This window comes from Trichomonas vaginalis (genome assembly GCF_026262505.1).
Source record: "Trichomonas vaginalis G3 chromosome Unknown ctg_128, whole genome shotgun sequence".
NCBI classification, from domain to species: domain Eukaryota; phylum Parabasalia; order Trichomonadida; family Trichomonadidae; genus Trichomonas; species Trichomonas vaginalis.
In genome coordinates, this window is record NW_026529215.1 from 140,624 (window position 1) to 161,879 (window position 21,256).

The 21,256-nt window shown below is 30.3% G+C and overlaps 4 protein-coding genes and 3 pseudogenes across 7 annotated transcripts, besides 7 other annotated features; 6 read left to right on the forward strand and 1 right to left on the reverse strand.

Annotated features, from left to right (window-relative positions):
* Nucleotides 1-399: part of a mobile genetic element that runs on past the window's edge.
* Nucleotides 396-2,308: a mobile genetic element.
* Nucleotides 1,522-1,781: a mobile genetic element.
* Nucleotides 2,114-2,259: a mobile genetic element.
* A 1,314-nt stretch (nt 2,309-3,622) lies between the features above and the next one.
* Nucleotides 3,623-5,799: a mobile genetic element.
* On the reverse strand, nt 5,016-5,551 carry TVAGG3_1078060 (annotated as a pseudogene). The gene has a single exon. A coding segment is annotated over exon 1 (536 nt).
* Nucleotides 5,798-7,393: a mobile genetic element.
* Nucleotides 7,394-7,947: 554 nt separating this feature from the next.
* TVAGG3_1078080 (uncharacterized protein) lies at nt 7,948-8,226 on the forward strand (the record flags this gene model as incomplete). Its single annotated transcript, XM_001309359.1, has 1 exon — nt 7,948-8,226. The coding sequence occupies one exon, from the start codon at nt 7,948-7,950 to the stop codon at nt 8,224-8,226; it is 279 nt and encodes a 92-aa protein (XP_001309360.1).
* A 364-nt stretch (nt 8,227-8,590) lies between these two features.
* Nucleotides 8,591-9,418, forward strand: TVAGG3_1078090 (spectrin binding; the record flags this gene model as incomplete). Its single annotated transcript, XM_001309360.1, has 1 exon — nt 8,591-9,418. The coding sequence occupies one exon, from the start codon at nt 8,591-8,593 to the stop codon at nt 9,416-9,418; it is 828 nt and encodes a 275-aa protein (XP_001309361.1).
* A 1,339-nt stretch (nt 9,419-10,757) lies between these two features.
* Nucleotides 10,758-21,256: part of a mobile genetic element that runs on past the window's edge.
* TVAGG3_1078110 (uncharacterized protein) lies at nt 10,863-11,954 on the forward strand (the record flags this gene model as incomplete). The annotated part of the gene is made up of 1 exon (XM_051256582.1): nt 10,863-11,954. The coding sequence occupies one exon, from the start codon at nt 10,863-10,865 to the stop codon at nt 11,952-11,954; it is 1,092 nt and encodes a 363-aa protein (XP_051076212.1).
* TVAGG3_1078120 lies at nt 16,084-17,085 on the forward strand (annotated as a pseudogene). Its single transcript has one exon. A coding segment is annotated over exon 1 (1,002 nt).
* Nucleotides 17,612-18,223, forward strand: TVAGG3_1078130 (organellar and viral DNA polymerase type B; the record flags this gene model as incomplete). Its single annotated transcript, XM_051256583.1, has 1 exon — nt 17,612-18,223. One exon carries the CDS (start codon nt 17,612-17,614, stop codon nt 18,221-18,223), a length of 612 nt encoding a protein of 203 aa, XP_051076213.1.
* Nucleotides 19,538-20,854, forward strand: TVAGG3_1078140 (annotated as a pseudogene). The gene has a single exon. A coding segment is annotated over exon 1 (1,317 nt).

A 21,256-nucleotide genomic window follows, 5' to 3' on the forward strand; every position in this document is an offset into this window, starting at 1 on the left:
CAAGAAAGAAAAAATTTAACGTGCTTTATTTTTTCTTTTTTATAATAATACATATTATTATATAATTAACATATTCATAATGTTTCACCCTTTCAAAAATATAATCCTCCTCCTCTCAAATAAACGTACATACGGGTGGCCTCTTTTTTCAAAAAATTAAAATTTGAAATTTTGAGCTCAAATATTAGAGATTTTTTCAACCTTCAACGATATATGTTGTCTATATCAGACCTCCTTTCTTTTTGATACTTAACATTGTTCCTAAATCTTAGCCGTTAAGGCTGTTCTGAAAATTTTTTTTTTCGAAAAAATTCGAAAAAAATTCTTAAAATTCAAAAATCGCTTAATTCCTGAGGATTTTGGAAAAAAGTTTTTACATGAACATGTGTATATTATATGGCAGTCCCAACGGGAACCGCGGTAATTTACCGAGGTTTCCGCACACCGGTTCCTTTTTTTAGGAATTTTTTAGATTAAAAAATATGCTTTGTAAATCATTTTTTTGTAAATCGGCAAAAATTTGGAAATATTCTGACGACAATAAATCTGGGAATAGTATTTTAAATACGAGAACAACCTATTTAAAAGTGTTTCGCTCGATTTCGTATAATTTCAAATTTTCGCATATAGCTTTCCGTGAATTACCGTGATTTTACCGCCACATCAATAGTTTACGACACTTTTTCCGTAAATTGAGTAGTTTACTGCACTTTTTCCGTAAAATTGAGTTACGGGAATCCGTAAGATTACCGTACCTCACTTCTAGTTGAAAATAGCATTAGTATATAATAAATAGATATATTATTCATATTTTTGATTTTGAATTACGGAAAAAGTGAGTTCAGAACTTCCAATTATTATTTGATTAATTATGTTAAAAATACTATAAGGGATTAAAATACATAATGTTGAAATTTGAATTACGGCAAAAGTGAGGGTGAAAGTGAAGTGAAAAAGTAAGATATTTTTTGTTGAAATAATCATAGTTGTACAATTTTGAAACTATATGTAAAGCTATAAATTGAATAAATTCAAAAACAAAAATTGTTTATTCTTATTAATAAATTTATATTAATCAATATTTGAACAACCCGTAATTAAAATTGAATTCCTCTTAAAATTTAATCCATACGTTAATTTTTAATTTGCTCGGCGAATGCCGAGCTTCCCTACTTCTCTTGTCATTCCTTCAAAAACTCTAATCTCATCGCACTTACAAACATCATGATTTGATGTATTGTCGAGAAATCTTAGACTTGTTTGTCATTTGATTATCGCATTTGAAAGTCATCTCGAAAATCGATTAACAAGACAATTTCCCAAACATCTACATACAAGTAGATGATGGTAAACCCATTAGAGTTGTTTTGCTATGATTCCTCCAATCTTATGATGAGAAAAATCATATCAAAACAGCTCTAATCGAACATTCTACACAGCTTAGCATCCAGCTAGTTCCAAGTAATGCGATTACAACATCAACGGCCAAAGCCTTTCAGAGTCCTTTAATCATTTCTTCTCATCTCAATGTGAAGTGGCCCCAAACGAACTACAAGCTGACGTTACAACGCATTACAACCCGGTTAATACGAGCATATACATTAGAGCTGCTTTGTTATGATCTCCTTCATCAATTGATGAGAGATCTCATTATGAAGCAGCTCCAATCGAACTAAAAACCTACATACAAATGAGTGAAAACAAACTCATTAGAGTTGTGTTGCTTTGATTTCTCTCATCAGAAGATGAGAGATACCAGAACAAAACAACTCTAATCAAACTTTCTACACAACTCAGCACAGTATCAATGCAAAGTAATGCGGCTGTATCGTTAACAAGCAAAGTTGTTTCGGGTCCTTCCATTTTGGAAGAATTCGGAACAACTTTGCGAATTGATAGTGTAAACCCATATACATGAAAGCGTGCATGCATAAAGACAGGTATTGTCAGCAATGACTACCTGCCCAGCTATGAGTGATCAGAGAATTACCATCTCAGGCTTTTTGAGAACGTTTCAGCCAGGACCCTCGTATGTTGACTGTGAGAAAGGCATCCTTTATCTGAAATAGATGCTTTTCCAACAATCAAATTCGAAGATCTTCGACGTTGTTGTAAAAAGAGAAGGAGAAGGAAAGAAGAGGAAGGAGAGGAAGAAGGAAAGGAAAAGAAGAAGAAGAAAAAAGAAAAAAAGGACATATTAAATATAATGCGCACTTAATAGTGCCGAGGCGGCGGAGCCGCCGAGGCGCGATTTTTTTGACCCTATATTACCGCACGGCAATGTTTTTCTCGATTTTGTACAGCCCTAGTATATTATATGAAGTATACATGGCACGATGGGCGCTACTTTTTTGGCGCCAGCGGGGCCGCCCGCGCCTCCGGTGGCTCCCACTGGTGGGGAGGAGACGATAGAAAAAGATATAAATCTTACTAAAAAAATTGAATTTTGGAAATTCTTTTGATTTTTTTGAATGATTTACGAAGAGATTGAACACATTTTGTACTATGAAATATCGTTATTAATAAATTTACTTCTTAAACATCTATTAAAATCGCAATTTTGAATATTTTTATGATTTTTTTGACCCGATCACTTGCGCCCGCGCCCACTGGGAGGGGCGCTTGTAAAGTATTCAAAAATCAATGTAAACATTTCAATTTTTGCTCCCACCTCCCATTGGGAGGGGGGCATATATCTTGTAGCGTTCAAGTTCAAGTGATGAAAGTGCATAAGAAAGCTCCTTAATCATACCGATAGAAACAGCATTAGGGGCGCCAAATGGCGCTCGGTGATGTTTCCCATAAAAGCTTAATTTCAGGTATCCATAATCATAACCTGTCAGACGCAATAATTCATTAGCACACAATCATCGTTTCTCAATCAAGAAACGAAACGCACGATTGATTATGCTGGCCATTAAATTTTCATATCAAATAATTTACTACTTCAAGAAAAATTAAAGACTATCATCAACCAAAGCTTAAAATTCTCAGTGTTTACAACTCTCATACTTCGAATATGCATATTTCCAAAATAGCATGAAATTTTTTTTCATTTGAGCTCATTTTCTTTTGTTCTATTAACTAATACATGCAGTACAAGCTTGTTATACGTATACTTAATAAGTAAGGTCTTAAGGGAAATAATAAAAAAGAATTTTGCTATTAATTATATTAAACAATATTTATTTGTAATTTCGTGATAATTATATTTCTTATTACAAAGTAAAGGTATTTGATATAATGTTTGCCTTACAAAAATGTTTCCTTTGTCTTGCCACCATAGGTATTCTATTTTGTCACTTTTTGCGCCCGCCGTGCCATGTATAATATGAAGTATATTGATAAGGTAAAAATCAAATTTTATTGCATATTCATCGAGAAAATAAACTAACGAATCCCTCAAAATTGAGAGGGTAATCCTCCTCCTCTCAAATAAACGTACATACGGGTGCACCCTTAAAGGCCGCCTCAACAAAGTGACTTCACTTGAAATTCAAATATCGTATTTAAGAGTTCTAATATAAAACACTACTACTACTAATAATAATCACATTAATAAAAATGAGATATAATGAAATTTGTTGAAATCTTTTTATCTTGAGTTTTATAATAAGCATCATAAGAGTAACAGTATAAGATACTTACAAAAATATTTATATTGGCAACAATAAATATATCATATGTGAAAATTTGTTGAAATCTTTTTATCTTGAGTTTTATAATAAGCATCATAAGAGTAACAGTATAAGATACTTACAAAAATATTTATATTGGCAACAATAAATATATCATATGTGAAAATTTGTTGAAATCTTTTTATCTTGAGTTTTATAATAAGCATCATAAGAGTAACATATAAATACTTACAAAAATATTTATATTGGCAACAATAAATATATCATATGTGAAAATCAATTATCTATTATTTCTTTATCCCCATTAAGATGCATTAATAATAGTCATACTGAATATACATGAATAGTATATTACAAACATCATAGAATTATCGCATTAAATCATAATTTTTTGCAATCAGAATCTCTTGGATTTGTAAAATTTAAAATAATATAACAAATATATTGTGTATACATTATGTAATGTTATAGTAAAGTTAAAAGTTGTAAAAAATAAAATTGTTTAAATTATTAAATTATTCTTGAAAACCATGAATTTGAGGTAATGGAAACGGTTCCCTCTTTTCTTGAGGCATTCCAGCAATTACATACTTTGGAATTTCTCAAGAATTTTGTGATTCATTTGAAATTATTTCTTCATCTTGTCCATTTCCGTAAGCTCCTTTTCCTTTTACAATCAATTTTCTTGCCTTTCGTCTTTCTGAGCGCGCAGATCGATATTCTTCTGTCTTTTCTCGTTCCGAGTGCAACTTTTTTTCTTTGTGCTCTTCAATAAGAGAATCCCGAAGGATAGGATGAATTGGCTTAATTCCTGATAAATTACGTAGTTCAAGTAATCCTTGATATCCTTCATTGTGGTAAATTGTAGCAATATCCGTTCTGCCTTCATATGAACTGAGATAATTTGTATGTTTTGGATTAAAACGGCATGATCGAGCATTATATGACTCATTTATATGAGTTGCATAATCCGGATTAACAATTTGAAAAACTGATCCGGAATCTTTTAAAAATTCGAGTAGATGATTTCTTGCATTTTCGTTTTCAAGTCCAGCTGTCCATATAAAATGTTCTTTTTCTTCATCTTTTGTGGAATGTAAACAATATTCTGGTGAATGATTTCCAATTAGATGATCTACGGCGTGGAGCCAATAAAATAGCTTCTGTTCTTTGGAAATATGCTTATCCAATAAAGTATTAAAGAATATTTTGAGTCTGTTTTTGATACCATGAAAAATTTTTGAGTCGACGATAGGCATGTCACTTTTTGCATACTCATTAGAAGTAAGACGTTTCCAGCACAATTCGAATTTCTTTTTGCAATGGAAGCCATCTTGATATTCAACAGCATCAGGAAAATGCTTATGAACAATATTACGGGATTTATTATCCCTATCATGGCAAAAACCGTCAACAATACCTTTTCCCACCGTATCTTCCAAAATTTGAAGAGCCTGATCAGCGGCAACAGATTCCATTTGGCATGAGGCACCAGTATAATTTCCAGCTTTACCTTTACGAGATCTAACGATTACGAATTTTGCCACAGTGTCACCTTTAGGACCCATTGCTACAAACTCACACTCGTCTGCATTTCTAACATGCGAGAAATGAGCATCGATGGTGATAACAGTTCCAGGCTCAAGTTGCAATGCATGATTTTTTACACTTTTTTCAGCTAATTCCTTCGCTTTCTCGAGAATCACCTTTTGAATCCTGTAAAAGTATTGTGACGATGGTACATCTATACCAGCCTCTCTTAATAAGTTACTTGCTTCTTGATATGTTTTACCGCAAATCAAAGTGGCAAATGTAAATGATTTGCCATCTAATTTAATTAGATCACCGAATCCTTCATATTGGACGCGAATAATCTCAGAATTTGTGGCGTCATGTACCTCCTGTGATGTCATTTGTCAGTTTTTTGTTTCTTCACTTCTGAATACGACACCTTGAATTATGGGTTTATTTCTAATAATTTACAATTTACTAACAGTATTCTTTTTGGGGATACTGACATTCAACGTAAAAACGAGAATGTTTCGAAATAATAAAAATTTAATATAATATTAAATCATTTTTAAATATTTCTGTCTCAACCCTGAATGTTTATTCCCCTAAAAAGAGATTGCCATAAGTCTATGGAAATTGACCATAAATATAGATCCAAGGTGATGTGATTTTTGCATCCCTGGGATGGACGATACACCCAAAGTGTCACCTTTTTGGGATAACATGAATTTTAAATATCATGAGAGTTCTGCAAACCATATGCACAATATCTATTCAGCCTGACTTCTTGTATATATGAGTTAGACTTCTTAAATATTGTGCTTGGGGCGATATAAGCATTTCCGAGATTACCATCGTGCTCTATAGTATGCTACTTCTCCCTGGTTCTAGCTCAGTTCCAAGGATATTGGCGTTCAAGGATTTGGCAAGGTCCTTCCGAAGTCTCTCATTCGATGAGAGATTTCGGAAGAATCTTGCCTTAAAGTACTCCAACTCTTGTTCTTTTGTTCCTAAATAGTGAGAAAAGTTATTTGACTACTTAAGGTAGAGATTATCCGAGGTCCCTCATTTGATGAGAGGCCTCGGATAATCTCTGCCTTAAAATTGTACACTTGTAGTCCATGAGAGTGTAAGTATACATTGATAGGACAGCTTTCTTCTGAAGTCTTAGATTTGATGAGAACCTCAGAAGAAAACTGTCCTATTTTATAGTAAAAGGAGTTTCAGGAGCTCCAAAGCTCCCTTTCGTAAGGATTAGGAGCTTTGGAGCTCCTGGTTCGTAGATGTGTTTCGCATCTTTCATCAGCAAAGGACATTTACCATCTGGGACTCTGTTGATGGAGACTCAGGAGCTCCAAAGCTCCCTTTAGTAAGGATTAGAAGCTTTGAAGCTCCTGGTTCGTAGACGTGTTTCGCATCTTTCATCAGAAGAGGCCCAAATGGTAAATAGCCTCTGCTGATGAGCTTCAGGAGCTCCAAGGCTCCCTCTCGTAACGATTAGGAGCTTTGTAGCTCCTGAAGATAAGGTAGGATTGCTCTGATCTCTAATCAGTAGATGCCATGCCTCATTATGAACTCTACTGACAAGAGATCAAGAGCTCCAAGGACTCCCTTTTTAGTTAGTGGCGTTCTCACCATTTAGTAGGATTGCTGATCCTACTAATGAAGTGATCACTTAGTATACGTTTTGAATAAATTGAATTTTTTTTAGAATTTAGTATTTTTTATAGACATCACATGTATATTATAAATACATAAATATATTCTTTAATTCAAAAAATTCAATTCGGTTTTGGGATGGGTATCCCAGCCCCAAGTATTCAATTTTATTCAATTTTTTAAGAATTTTGGGTTGGGATGCCCAGACCAAAACAAGCTTTATATTTTGATGTGTAGATACGTATGTGTGCATCATTGTTGTGTTATATATTATGTTTTTAATGAAAAAAAATCTGATTCAAAAAAAATTATCACTAATTAGTTGATAATATAAAGAAAAAATAGATAAATTGTATGTTTTGAGAGTATTTATCCACATTTACTCATATGAATTTCATTAAATAGTGTCTTTTTACTCCCAAATTTATTTTGAATTATTGAAATCAAAGAAAAAAAATCAGAAAAATTTCTCGAAATTTTTATTTTCAAAAAAATTTGGATTTTATATTGAAAACTGACACTGGGAGGACGATAGGGCTGGGATTGGAGATACCCCGCTCACTTGGGAAAAATACGGATCTATACCATAAATAACTTAGAGCTATGGAATAAATTGATTTTAATGTATTTTTTTTTCTAGAAAATATCTTTTTTAGAGTGAAAATATAAATTGTTGGAATTTTCCTTACCATATTATTGTAATACAATATAGACAGATGCTTTATTCTACAACAAAAAAGCCAGAATCGATTTTTTGTCGAAATCTTAAATATAATGAAACAATAAAATCTTAATTATATCCATTATGATTTGAATATTTAGAAGTATAACAAATGATAAAAATATTCATATGAAAATCAATGATGTATTCTATGTTTTTTAACTAGAAATGATATCAGTGAAGTCATGTGTCAGATTTTTGTTGACTCGACCTTTAAAAGTCCTGAAATAGATTTTTTCAATACATAAACAATTTTAAGAAAATTGTGTGTGTTATGCCTATATGCTGGAAAAGGCCGAATAAAATTGATCATCTGACCAAAGAATTTGTCTCAAAAATTGAGACAAAAGCGGTTTAGTATCTGTAAAAATTGTCTATCGTTAACTGTTAATCATTTCTCAACAGATTTACTCAGCAATGTTCTCATCAACAGCTATGCGAATGCAGGAATACGACGATACAAACCCAGAACTCTTCAAATTCCTCGTCAGTGCTAGAGGAATTACATATATTGCTTTGGCTGGATTATTTGTTTTCTTATCCGCCACACTTGTTTTGAACTTCCTTGGCGAAACTGCTATTATGTATTATGCAGTTGCCATTCTTGCGGCTTTCTTCTTTATTCGTCACATTGTTGGCGAAAACAAGGTCAGACTTCCATCTCAGGCCAATACTTACCATGTTAAATGTCAGTAATTAGTTGTTTAGTAAAATTTTATACTAATTTAATATGTCATATTTTTATAATTTGGATTGAAACTTAATCATTTTGAATGATTTCCGAAATCAAAAGAAAAGCAATAATTGAAGATATTATTAGCTATCATAAGAGTAATTTACCAGAATACTCTACTCAAGATTGAGTTTTGAATAGAAATCGGGACAAATTATTAAATTGAAAATTTTACATTAAAATATATATACTAATGGGTAAAATATACCTAGTTTTGTTTTATATGAGCCTAGATCCGCATTAGTCGAATACATAACAGATAAAATGATTATGAATCCTACGCCTTGAAAAGTGACGTTTATTTTTATTTTGGCTCTCTATTTTTAAATGGATTTGAGTAATTTCAAAGTAAAATCCATTTGCGAATGTGATGTTCTAGATCAATTAGCTATACCACACCAAGTATCTGTTTCTATCTGGAATCTTGACGAAGATGACGAAATAATTAATCAAACTTTCTTAAAAATAAGGGAACATATTTTATCCCAAGCCATAAATATCGATTTTGTAGTTAGGTGCATCGAAAAAGCAGCTTTATATCGTAGGAAAAATATAATTTCTTTCAGCAAATTATTTAATTTATTAAAAAATGAATTCGAATTCGATATTCAATTAGATAACTATGAAATATTCATCCTTTCCACAACAAAATCTCCTAAGACTATTCAAAACATACTTGACATTGTTCCAAGAAATTCCCCTTTTTATTTTGTCAAGTATTTATCTGATAATTTGATATCAAATTTGAATAAGTTGATCTCAAAGTTTGATACCTCTCTAATAGAGTTAGCAGCACAATATGGAAATGAAGAAATATTCAGATTCCTAAAGTTGAATGATTGTTCGTATGATGATAAAATTTGCGAGTTTGCAATTATTGGAGCAAATTTTGAAATAATTGAAGCTTTGAGAAACGAAGATAGGAACTTTGGTGACTACATTTCAACAGCAATTTCATGTAATAGAAACAATGTTGCAGATTGGATTATAGAGAACTATGATTTTGAAGAAATACCAATTGCTTTATGCTTAAACTATATGAATTTTCAAGCAATGACATATTGTATCATGAATGGCTTTGATATAAATATAGAAAAATTTCATTCAGAAGAGTTCATTAATTTTACATCAAACAGTCTTTTATTTGATTTATGAAGTTCTTTAGCTATCTATGATTATCCTTTAACTCTAGCTGTAAAATTCGGAAACTTAGATATAATAAAATGCCTAATTAATAATGGTGCTGAAGTAAATGTGAAGATAATAATTAATTATTAATTTATGAAATTCATTATCAATTGATTGCTATGGAGTTATTTATTAATATATAGAATTCAATATATGATCAAACAATCCATTACTGCCTAATGGCATCGATAATTTCATCATGGTGTTCAATTTTCATGAATGCAGTTCTTTTGAATATTAAGAAATTCTTAGATAAAGTTATAGGAATCCTCTATCAATAGCAATTGATATGGAAAAATTGGAAATTGTTCAATATTTACTAGAATAAGGTGGTGATATAAGCATTTATCTTCATGGTAGAAACATTTCTGAATGTATAAGAAATGTTAATTCCCTTGAAATCAAGAATTTGGTATTGAACAAATTCTCTGATGAATTCATTGAAAAAGTAACAACTGCAAAAAAGTTATTCGAATAACTTTATATAATGCATGCGTTTTGCATAATATAGTAAATAAAATGTATTTACAAAGGAGCATCTTAATCTCTTTCCTCAATGAGCATGAATTCTTCTTATGAAACACCCACGAACATTCCTTTATATTTTTCGAGATAAAATGAATCAAAAGTCCTGCTACTGGGCAACAAAACTGTTGTCAACAAACCAGGAGAACAATGAATTTTTGAAAATTCTCACAACAAAAAACTTTCCTTTCCAAAGTTTTTCTTATTTTGAAAGACCTTATTTGCCATTTATGAAAAAGAATAAGTATCCATAAGAGTATTAATTCATATGGTTTTCAACAAAAAAATCTGGAAAATACTTAAAAACTAATTATAATTTCAAAAGTTATAGTCATACATCGAAAGAGTAAACTATTCAAGTAAGTATACAGATGTCATTAATTGTTTCATCAAGAACCAAATTATTCATAATTATTAAGTAGTAGGATAGGAGGGTTGTGTGACTTTTTTTGTAAACGTAAGAATTCATACAATATCGAGCGATTTTGTATCATTTTTTTTTTAACATATGAAGTAAAAAATGTATGATTCTTTAGGTTTTTATTCTCACATTTTTGAATAATTTATTTTTTAATTCGTAAGAAAGCGCGACATTATTAAATAAATTAGTAATAAATATTTATTTATAAATCATTAAAAAATGTAAGACATGAATTTTAAAATAATTTATTTTTTATCTTTTATAAAAGAAGCTATATATAGATGATGTCAGATATTCCGCGATTAATTAAACATTGTTTAAATCCTGAATGGAATCAATAAAGTCATAATCAAAGACCTCATAAACGAGAAGAAGAAATTGAAAATAATTATTTTCATGAATAAAAAATAAACTTTAAAATTCATGTCTCAGAATTTTGAATAATTTATTTTTATTTTGTATGAAATGAGTGTCAAAACTGACGACGTTAAAACATCAGGATTCACAAATGAGGAAATAAAGGATATATTAGAGGAGGCGGGTTATGAAGTTAGTAAAGATTATTTAAGAAATTGTCAAAAATTTGCGGAGTTTTTAAATGAGTTTGATTATGATGGAAAAATGAATAAAGATGATGTTATAAATTTCTTATATCCCACATCTAAAGAAGAAAAACCTAAAGAACCTGAATATTATGAAGAACGGATTAAAGATGATGATGAATACGATGAAATTGAAATTGAAAGACTGGGAAAAATAAGAGATGAAATAGATGAAAAAATTAAGGAATTAAGAGAAGTTGAAAATGAAGTAGAGGGTTTAATGAATATCCCAGCTTCAGAATCAGAAGTTCAGAAATCTCATGAAGAAAGATATAAAAATTATGTCTCAGAATCAACACAAAATTTATTAGATGGCGAAATAGACGAAACACTTTCAGAAGAAGGTACTAAATTTATTCGTAAACATAAGTTACAATTTATTGATAATGAAGAATACCCTTGTATCTTACTTTCACCCCCTCTCGATTCTGAGAAATTCAAAAAAGCTCTTAAAAACGTGACATATGCAACTAATACGATTAAGAAAGAAGATCATGATATTTACACAAATTATTATTTAAATAAATGCACAGGTGTTGATAAAGTTTTTGATTTATTAGATAAAATATCAAAAGAAACCATTGGAACATATAAAATTTTGTGTGATTGTGGTTTCATTATTGAAGATACCAATAATGTTTCATATGAAAGAACAGCACCGAAGGAAGACGAAGTGGAAAGGTCTATACCATTCGTTATTAAGAACATAAAAGATATGAAAACGTATAAACATTATATTTATTCATTTATTTCAGAAAAAATGGAAGCAACCCATAAAACATCTTCTCATCATTTTATAGCTATTCATACATTCCTTTTCAAAGTTGTGAAATTAAATAAGACAGGAATTAGATTTAATGTATCAGGGTACGCATTCTTGAGTAAATTAAAATGTATTCGTCACGTCGCAGATGATAAAAATTTATGTGTTCTTAATTCATTTTATGGGCTTTAAAAAATATAAACTTTATTTTATTTTTTAATTTTTTATTCTTACATAAATGAACAAAAACGGAACCGCTAAAATGAATGATAATCAAATTAGAGCAGAAGGTAGAAGGTTATTTAAACGCTTCTATAACATTCCTGATGGTGTTAATCCTAAAACTCGTAGAAGCTATTTAAATGAAGCAATAGATTCATATGAAGGGTTTGACATTTCATCAGAAAGTGAGAGATTAGCGAGAATGTTAAATGTTAATATTGATTTCTATTATTGTGATCCTCAACCAGAACGTGGACATAAATAAGGTAGACTTTCCATTAGTGGATTCAATAATGATAGATCCAGAATTTGAAACAGTAAATATTTTATTAACACAGAGTCCATGTGGAAAACTTCACGCTGACAGAATAACAGACGTTGAAGCACTCACCGGCTATAGAGTTTGTCCATATTGTAAAGAAGAAGTTTATTCTATCCGTGATGATCCAGAAAGGAAAACCAAAGAAGATTTTTTAAAGCATTGTGAGAAATGTAAAGAAAATAATGGAAGATTAATTCAAGACGTTCAATTGCAAAAGACACAGCAACCATATGCACCACATATTACGAAACAGAAGATATATCAGTGGTTATTAGCTCACAATTTGCAGAAATATTATAAACCGACAAGATATTATATTACTTTTGACTTCGAAACATTAGAGACTAAAGAAGAATTACAACTTTCTGAGTGTGCAACTTTGAACGCTTACTTAAAACCATTCATGGTATCATCAACGGTTAAATTAAATGATAAAACATATACGAGGAATTTTTGCTTAACTTCGAGTGATTCTTTTATTTCTGATTGGATTGAGTTTTTATTTTCAACCTGTTCATTAGTTGCTAAATCAAATATTGAACAATATGAAGAATTAATGAAGTCGCAAACATTAAATGAAAAACAGAAGGAAGCATTTAAAGAACTTCTAGATGAGGAATTCAATAAAGTGAATATCATAGGTTTTAATTCGGGAAAGTTTGATTTAAATTTAATTCTTCGTGATTTAAACACTGCAAAATGGAAAATAAAATCAATGCTGGGTTCATCTTCACAATTTAAGCAAATCATTGTAAAGAAAACAAACATTCCATATAAATTGAGATTTATTGACATCAGAAATTATATAGCGGGTGGAACATTAGACCAATTCACTCAAGATTTCGGAAACAATAAATCACGTGTTAAATCCTTTTTCCCTTATCAATTCATCACATGGGAAAATTACGAAGAAGAATTATATAAAGAGGAACCATTCACGAAAGATTCATTTTATTCAGCATTAACTCAAGAAACTATATCAGATAGTGATTATCAAATATATCTCTATGATGCTAAAAACTTTAAGAATAGATTAGAATATTTTATTCATTATTGCAATAAAGATGTTGAAATTATGATTGACCCAATTGATAAATTATTGAAGAAACATTTGTTTATAAAATTGACACGCTTCATAATCTTTCTTTATTAATCGAATGCTTCAATGATTCGTTACGCTTTAGCATATAAAGACTTTAATCCTAATGAAAAATATCCTGAGGAAGAGATAGAATCAAGTTTGAATTAACGAAAAAGTATTGGAAATATAAAATTGAATCATATAAGAAACAAGATGAAAAAGCAGAAAGGGATACTAAAAATAATGTTTCAATGGATGATTTTCAATACTATCACGATTTAATCCTTTCATCTAAATGCAAAATGTGTGGTAAAGCGTTTACATATGCAAATAAACCAACATTGGATAGAATCGATAATGAAAAACCACATACCAAAGAAAATTGTCAGTTAATGTGTTGTTATTGCAATGTCGTAAAATCAAATAAAGATGAAGATGTTCAACGTTTAAGAATCAATTTAAGAAATTATGCATTAAAAAATAATTTACCAATGACTTTAGATTCAGTTGAAGCTTATCATATTCTCCGTAATGGAATTACTGGTGGTTTATCAAATGTTCAACATAGAGTAAATCTTAAAGGAATCACGCACATTAATAAACTTTCATATAGTCCAGAAACTAAAACTGTATCAAATGAGGACACTTCCAACATTATGACTCATTTCGTTGGAGTTGACTTTAATTCATTATATCCTTCATCATTTTCATCTAATCCTCATGATTTCATTCAATATACTGACCATAAAATGTATATGCCGGGAAGATTGAATGTGTGTTATCATTTGTGATACAGCAACAAGAAAGCAAAAGCACTGGGAATAATTAAGAAGAAAAATACTTTATTCGTGGCTGAAGTAAAGGGTCACATTGATGAAAATACATTAATGATTACATAAACTTTTTACCGATAATAAGAAACTTAGATATTATCACAGATGAAAAAACAATTGGCAGTTTTATGTATAATTACATGAAATCAAACAATCTACCAGTTGACCAGAAACAGAGAAAATTAACTCAGTTAGCATCAAACACGCAACCAATATCAACCATTTTCTTCTTATTATCTTTGGTATCTAATCGACAGATTTCATTTTATCATTGATGATATTCAATCAATTTTAACATTTACGAAAAACACTTGTTTTAATGAATTTGCGAACAAATTTATGAACGAAAGACAAAAGGCTGAATTAGAAGGAAATAAAGGAAAAAGTTTATTTTGCATGATTTCGCTTAATGGATCATATGGTTACGATGCAATGAATACACAAAATTACGCAAAGACTAAAATAATGAATGCACAGAAGTCACGCGTTGCATGTATGTCAAATAAGTTTAAAAACATAAGAGAAATAGGTGAAGATACATATCAAGTGATGCTTAAAGATAGATTTTATAGATGTGATACGTGTTTACAAGAGGCATTCTTCACTTTAGATAATGCTAAATACTGGTATTTGGTTTTCATTTATGATTTTATGTATAAATGCATGGATGTTAATCGTTTTCATTTCATTGAAGGTGATACTGATTCATCTTATTGGGCAATCGCTGGCGACCCAAATCTTCCTAACACTCAAGCATTTCAAGCAATTGTTACCGATAAACAATTTTATGATAAAAACATTTTCAAATTCGCACCATTTGATTTCTTCTGTTTTGATGAGAAATAAAAACCTAAATTAAAGAATAAAGCTGAAGAAAAAGCACATGAGAAGAAGTTATTGGGTTTATCAATTGAGAAACAAGGTGATAACATGGTTGCTTTATACCCTAAATGTTATACATCATTCAACGGTTCAATTGATGGAAGTGATTTTAAAAAGATTGCACAAAAAATGAAGGGTGTTAGTTTAAGACAAAATAAGCAATTAACACCTAAAAAATATTTGGATATAATAAATGATAAAGTGATATTTGATGGTCAGAATATTAATTTACAACTTAAAAATGGGTCAATGACTCGCTTAACAATCGGTAAGACTGCATTAACAGGAGCACACACTAAGGCTGTATGTTGTGAAAATGGATGTTGTATGCCATTTATTTAATACAATTTTAAATTTTATTTTTAATGAAATACCACAGAAGAGACAAAAGGAACCGTTAATGATGGTTTTGATTCTTGTTCAAAGAGGTGGGCACCCTTAAACATTTATTTTATTTTTATATAAATGAATAGCACAGATTTAAAAATTTTAATTAATGATTTAGTATTTCATCAAAATTTTCTTAGTTATTACGATTTAAAATCATATCTCCAAAAATATGATAACACTATAATGGGTGATGATATGGATTATTATTATCCATATTATAAAAATGAATTTTTGAAATATCATGATAGAATAATTTCTAAAATTAAAGACAAAATTAAAAATAATCAATATAAAAAGGGAAAAACTAAATCACAACTTAAACAATTGAAAGATTTCAAAAATAAAGTATTAACAGAAGAAGATATTGATGAATTATATAAATTATATAATCCTGAGTCGCAAAAGCAAAAGGAACAAAACGACCAGGTTCTTCAGACCATAAATGAAGCACAAGCTTTAATTTATGATTCATTAGTTAAACCATATTCAGCCCGACTTTTAAATGAAGATCAACTTTTGGAATTCTTCCTTCAACATAAACTCGAAGCAGGAAAGTATATCAAACCTTTATATACAGCATATTTAAAACAAATGAATAGAATACATCCAGAATTAATGAAGGGGAGAATGAAATCCAAAACTTCATCATCCAAAATCAAAGCAGATAAAATTAAACCACTTGCAACACCAAAACCTCCAACGACAGTACCGCCTCCTCCTTCAGTTAATCCTTTATCATTCACTTTATTATATCCATTTCAAACATTAAAGAAGCAAAAAGATTTTAAAAAGGATTTCAAGATATTAAATAAACCAATTGACCCAAAAATTCAACCATTAAAGGAAAAATTTAGTCGCCCTTCATTTGCTCCATATCCATATTCATACGAAATCGATCATTTAGAATATTCAAAAGGAAAAGTTACTTATTTATTTGCCATTAACATTAACACTAGATATTTATATTGCATTCCAGTGAAAGGGAAAACAGAACAGGAAACAAGAAGAGCTATTCAATACTTACTAGATCGTGAAGAGTAGATAATATAAGGGGTATAGTGATAAAGGATTTCAGGCAGCTATGGCTCATTATTTCCACAAATTAATTTTTTCTTTTCATCCTCTCCATATACGTTTCATAATAAAATAGTTGATGCGGTAATGAGAACTCTTAGAGATGCGTTAGGGGTTAACGGTCAGATATACTGGGATGGAAATCATGACTCCATCATACAACAGTTAGTATATTATTACAATAATACATGGCATAGAACTATAAACATGAAACCAGTGGAAATGAAAAATGATATTTCAAAAGAATGGGAATATATTAGAAAGCAAATGGAAAGGTTGAATGATGTTAAACGTGAACAAATTAATTCGGGGCTCATGAATTTTAAACAAGGGGATAAAGTTTTGATTCATCTCGATTATGGAAAAACTGATAAATCAATGACAAAAAGAAGACGAAGATTTGACACAATAGCTGAATTTGTTAGATATATTAACGGCAATGCATTAGTTGAAGTTAACAATAAATTAATAGAAATTCCGATTTATTTTATTACTCCATTATATTTAAATAATATTTAATTTTTTTTATTTCGTAAGAAATGAGTGACAACGAAGCAGTCAAGAGTCCAGAAGATGAATATAAAAAGAAATAATCGAAAAATTAGAAACTTATTGTTCAATCATTAAACTGGGTGAAGCAAAAATAAAAGAATTTAATAGAATAAATAAATTGGTTGGAAGAGATGAATTTTTAAACTCAATCCAAATTTAATTTTTATTCCTCTTCGACAACATCTCTCTTTCCATCATTACTGCATAACCACATTTTCTCAGTTTTAGTGGTTTGTTATTTTTAGCAAGTTCTCGCATCATTTTTATCATTTCCTCCCTTGTTATGATTCGTGGTAAATTTTGAGCTTGTGGGGTATTCATTTATGATAAAAATAAAAATTTAAATTATGCCGTTCTAAAGTTTGTGACAACATGACATTTAGACAACATTATTTTTGTCTGAAAAATGACCAAATTTCATGAATTTCATTAGTTAGAAAAATAAAGTTAGTTTTTTCTAAGAAAATTTTTTATTTTGTATGTAAAGACAGTAATGTCAAACATTGAGTTTGAAACAGTTAGAAAGATTGACAATGACACCAAAGAGGTTAGAATAGGTAATTTAAACGTAAGATACTCAAAGAAATACAACAAATATTCTTTGTCAGACATTATAACACCATCCGGAAAGAAAACAAAGGACTGGGTTAGAATTGCTTCTACTCAGAAAATTTTGACAAGAAATCCTGAGCTTATGATATCAGTAGCATTTCATGGAACAAGAGCATATCTTATAGACAAAAGTCTTATACCAATAGTTTTGTTATGGTTAGACCCAGTTGTTGGATATAACTTCCTATCTTATGGTTCATTCGATACGGAACGTTGCAGTGAAGGCTTACTTTACATCGTTCAGAAACCGAAGGACTTCAATACAAAGAGATATAAGATAGGAAGAACATATAATATAACTCAAAGATATGACAGTACAGTCAATAGAGTCAAGGTTGTGTTCGTTAATGATATGAGAGCTGCTGAAACAGAACTACTTGAAAAGTTTGAGAAAAGGTATGGTGCTCCCATGAAAGGTAAAGAAACGTTTGAAGTAGATGAGATAGATAAAGCTATAAAATTATTTGAGGAAGTTGCTGAAAAATACATGTAAAGCGTTTATTTTTGGTCTTTTGTGAAAGTCAGAAAATAAAGTTAGTTTTAAAATTATTTTTATTTTGTATGAAATGACAGTAATGTCAACATCAGAGAAGAATAGACGGTAAACAAACATGGTGTTATGATTTGAATTATTTTTGAAGAACTGAAGGTGCTACCATGTTACCATGTGCTACCAGGTCAATGAACTTCTCTGAAAAAATGAGACAACATGACATTTAGACAACAACACAGGAGGAAGGCAGTTATGAATTATTTTTGAAGAACTGAAGGTGCTACCATGTTACCATGTGCTACCAGGTCAATGAACTTCTCTGAAAAAATGAGACAACATGACATTTAGACAACAACACAGGAAATTTGATGCAGTCCAAAAATAAAGTTAGTTTTAAAATTATTTTTATTTTTTTTTATTCCTATATAAATGACGGCAACAAACAACATCAGCAACTATATCGCTTCTGATGAAAAAGTTATTGATTCATTAGTTGAGGAATTAGTTGTGGCAGAAACTAAAACCCTCAACGAAAGAATTGGTGAAAACAAGATTGATTTACATAACTACCTCAAACATGATGGAGGAAGAGGAAGGAAAACTGGTATGGCTTTATTAGTAAATAAAATTCAAAATTTAACGATTATAGATGTTGATATCAATAAATCATACAATGATGAACTTAAAGAAACAGTTAGAAAAGATATTTTATCAAAACTTTCGGATAAAGATGTTATCGTTAAAACCGCTTCAGGAGGTCTTCACATTTATTGCAACACTAATTTCTTCTATTCAGTTTCGAACAGAATGATTAAATGTTATTCCTGCAATGATTATGATATTGATATAATGACTTCTATGGATGAATCAAAGCGTTCTTTAGTGGTTATGGCTGATTCAAGAGTTCGAAAGAATGCAACAGAACCAATCAATACATACTCATTCATTCGTGGAAGTTACGATTCAACATTAACTAGAACAGTGAATGATATATTAAATGATTTGAATATTAAGGTAAGAGTTGAACAGAAGAACGAAGAAATAAAGACTATCATGAATGAAAACAAAGATGTAAACATTGACGATAAACTTGCCCAGAGCATAGTTGATGGCATCTGTGATTTTGAAGTACATAATGACGGCGGAAACATGAATTTAGAAAAAGAAGTTACATTATTCACACTGTTTCAAGCTATTAATTCGTTACCTAATCATTTGATTAATGAAGCATACGATAACGTTTATAACTTCTGCAGTTTAACTGAAAATGCAAAAAGTAATTTTGAAAAAGCACGTAGTAGATATGCACATTTAATGACTTCACCATTTGTTTTGGTAAAGATTCTAAAACTATATCAAAAGGAATATTATGATGAATATGTTTTACCTTTATTACGTAAGCCAAAAATAACATTTGATATAAAACTTGATGACTCGTTTTTGATAACAGATATTAGACGCAAGGCTGAAAATCATCAGTATAAAAACAGTTCTGAAGTAATTGAGGATTTATCACGTGTAATCCGTTTTGTAGATTGTGGAAACAAATATTTCATTCAGAAAGATTACAACATACACGATAAAATGAATCAAATATCATTCGTTCTTCAGTCAAACATGAAAGAGTCACTCAAAATGATTAAATTATTTAAAGAAGAAGGTAAAACAATAACAGCATGGGACGTACTACTAAATCAATTGTCTTCATTAACCGTTAAGGGTGTTTGCTTTAAATCTGATTCCCCAGATGTTTCTCAACGTTTCAAGGTTATAAATACAACGTTCTCGAAAAAGTAGATTACTCAAAAATTGAGATGTTTATGAATTTCATTAAAGAAGCCATATGCGATAATAACGATGAAGTGTATAAATACCTTCTCGGCTGGATTGCATCAATGATTCAACATCCTGGAATCAAGAATGAAACAGCAATTATTTTGAAAGGACTTCAGGGAACAGGTAAAAACAGATTCACGGACATTATTTCTGAACTTCTCGCTGGTTATTCATGTAAAAACATTACCGAAATAGGTGAGCTAACGGGTAATTTCAACTCAGTAGTTGAAAATAAAATGTTTCTTGTACTTAATGAACTCAAGAATGTTGGTGAAGACAGACTTGCAAACTTCAACGCTTTGAAATCAATTATTACGGATAATGAGATTAGAATTAATGAAAAGAATCAACCCAGAAGAACAGCTCAGAATGTTGCCAATTTCATTTTCGTAACTAATAACGTCTACCCCGTCAAAATTGATGTTGGAGACAGAAGATACGTAGTTTTAAGAGTTAATGGTAAATTCAAGGGTCAATTTGATTACTTCAAGAATTTAATGGATTCATGCACAAAGGAATTTTATGATAACCTTTTAACATATTTTATCAATTACGACCTTTCATCATTTAATGTACGAATCATACCGATGACTGAAGCCAAACAAGATTTAATTGAATTATCAACAAATCCTTTAGATGTATGGATAAATACACATTATGATGAATTGTGTGCGGGTATGACGTGTGAAAATGCTCTATTCTGCAAACCATCAGACATGAAAGACAAGAATTTCCAAATGAGTATTAAGGATAAATGTGATAGGAAACATAGAAGAATAGACGGTAAACAAACATGGTGTTATGTTTTGAAAAGAAGAAATGAAAGGATTATATAAACAGGTTGAACCAAACGATAATGAGGATTCATTTACTGACGATGAAATACCTGTAAATGAAGCATTATAAAGTATGATTTGAATTTATTTTTGCATTAATCCTCCTGTGTTGTTGTCTAAATGTCATGTTGTCTCATTTTTTCAGAGAAGTTCATTGACCTGGTAGCACATGGTAACATGGTAGCACCTTCAGTTCTTCAAAAATAATTCATAACTGCCTTCCTCCTGTGTTGTTGTCTAAATGTCATGTTGTCTCATTTTTCAGAGAAGTTCATTGACCTGGTAGCACATGGTAACATGGTAGCACCTTCAGTTCTTCAAAAATAATTCATAACTGCCTTCCTCCTGTGTTGTTGTCTAA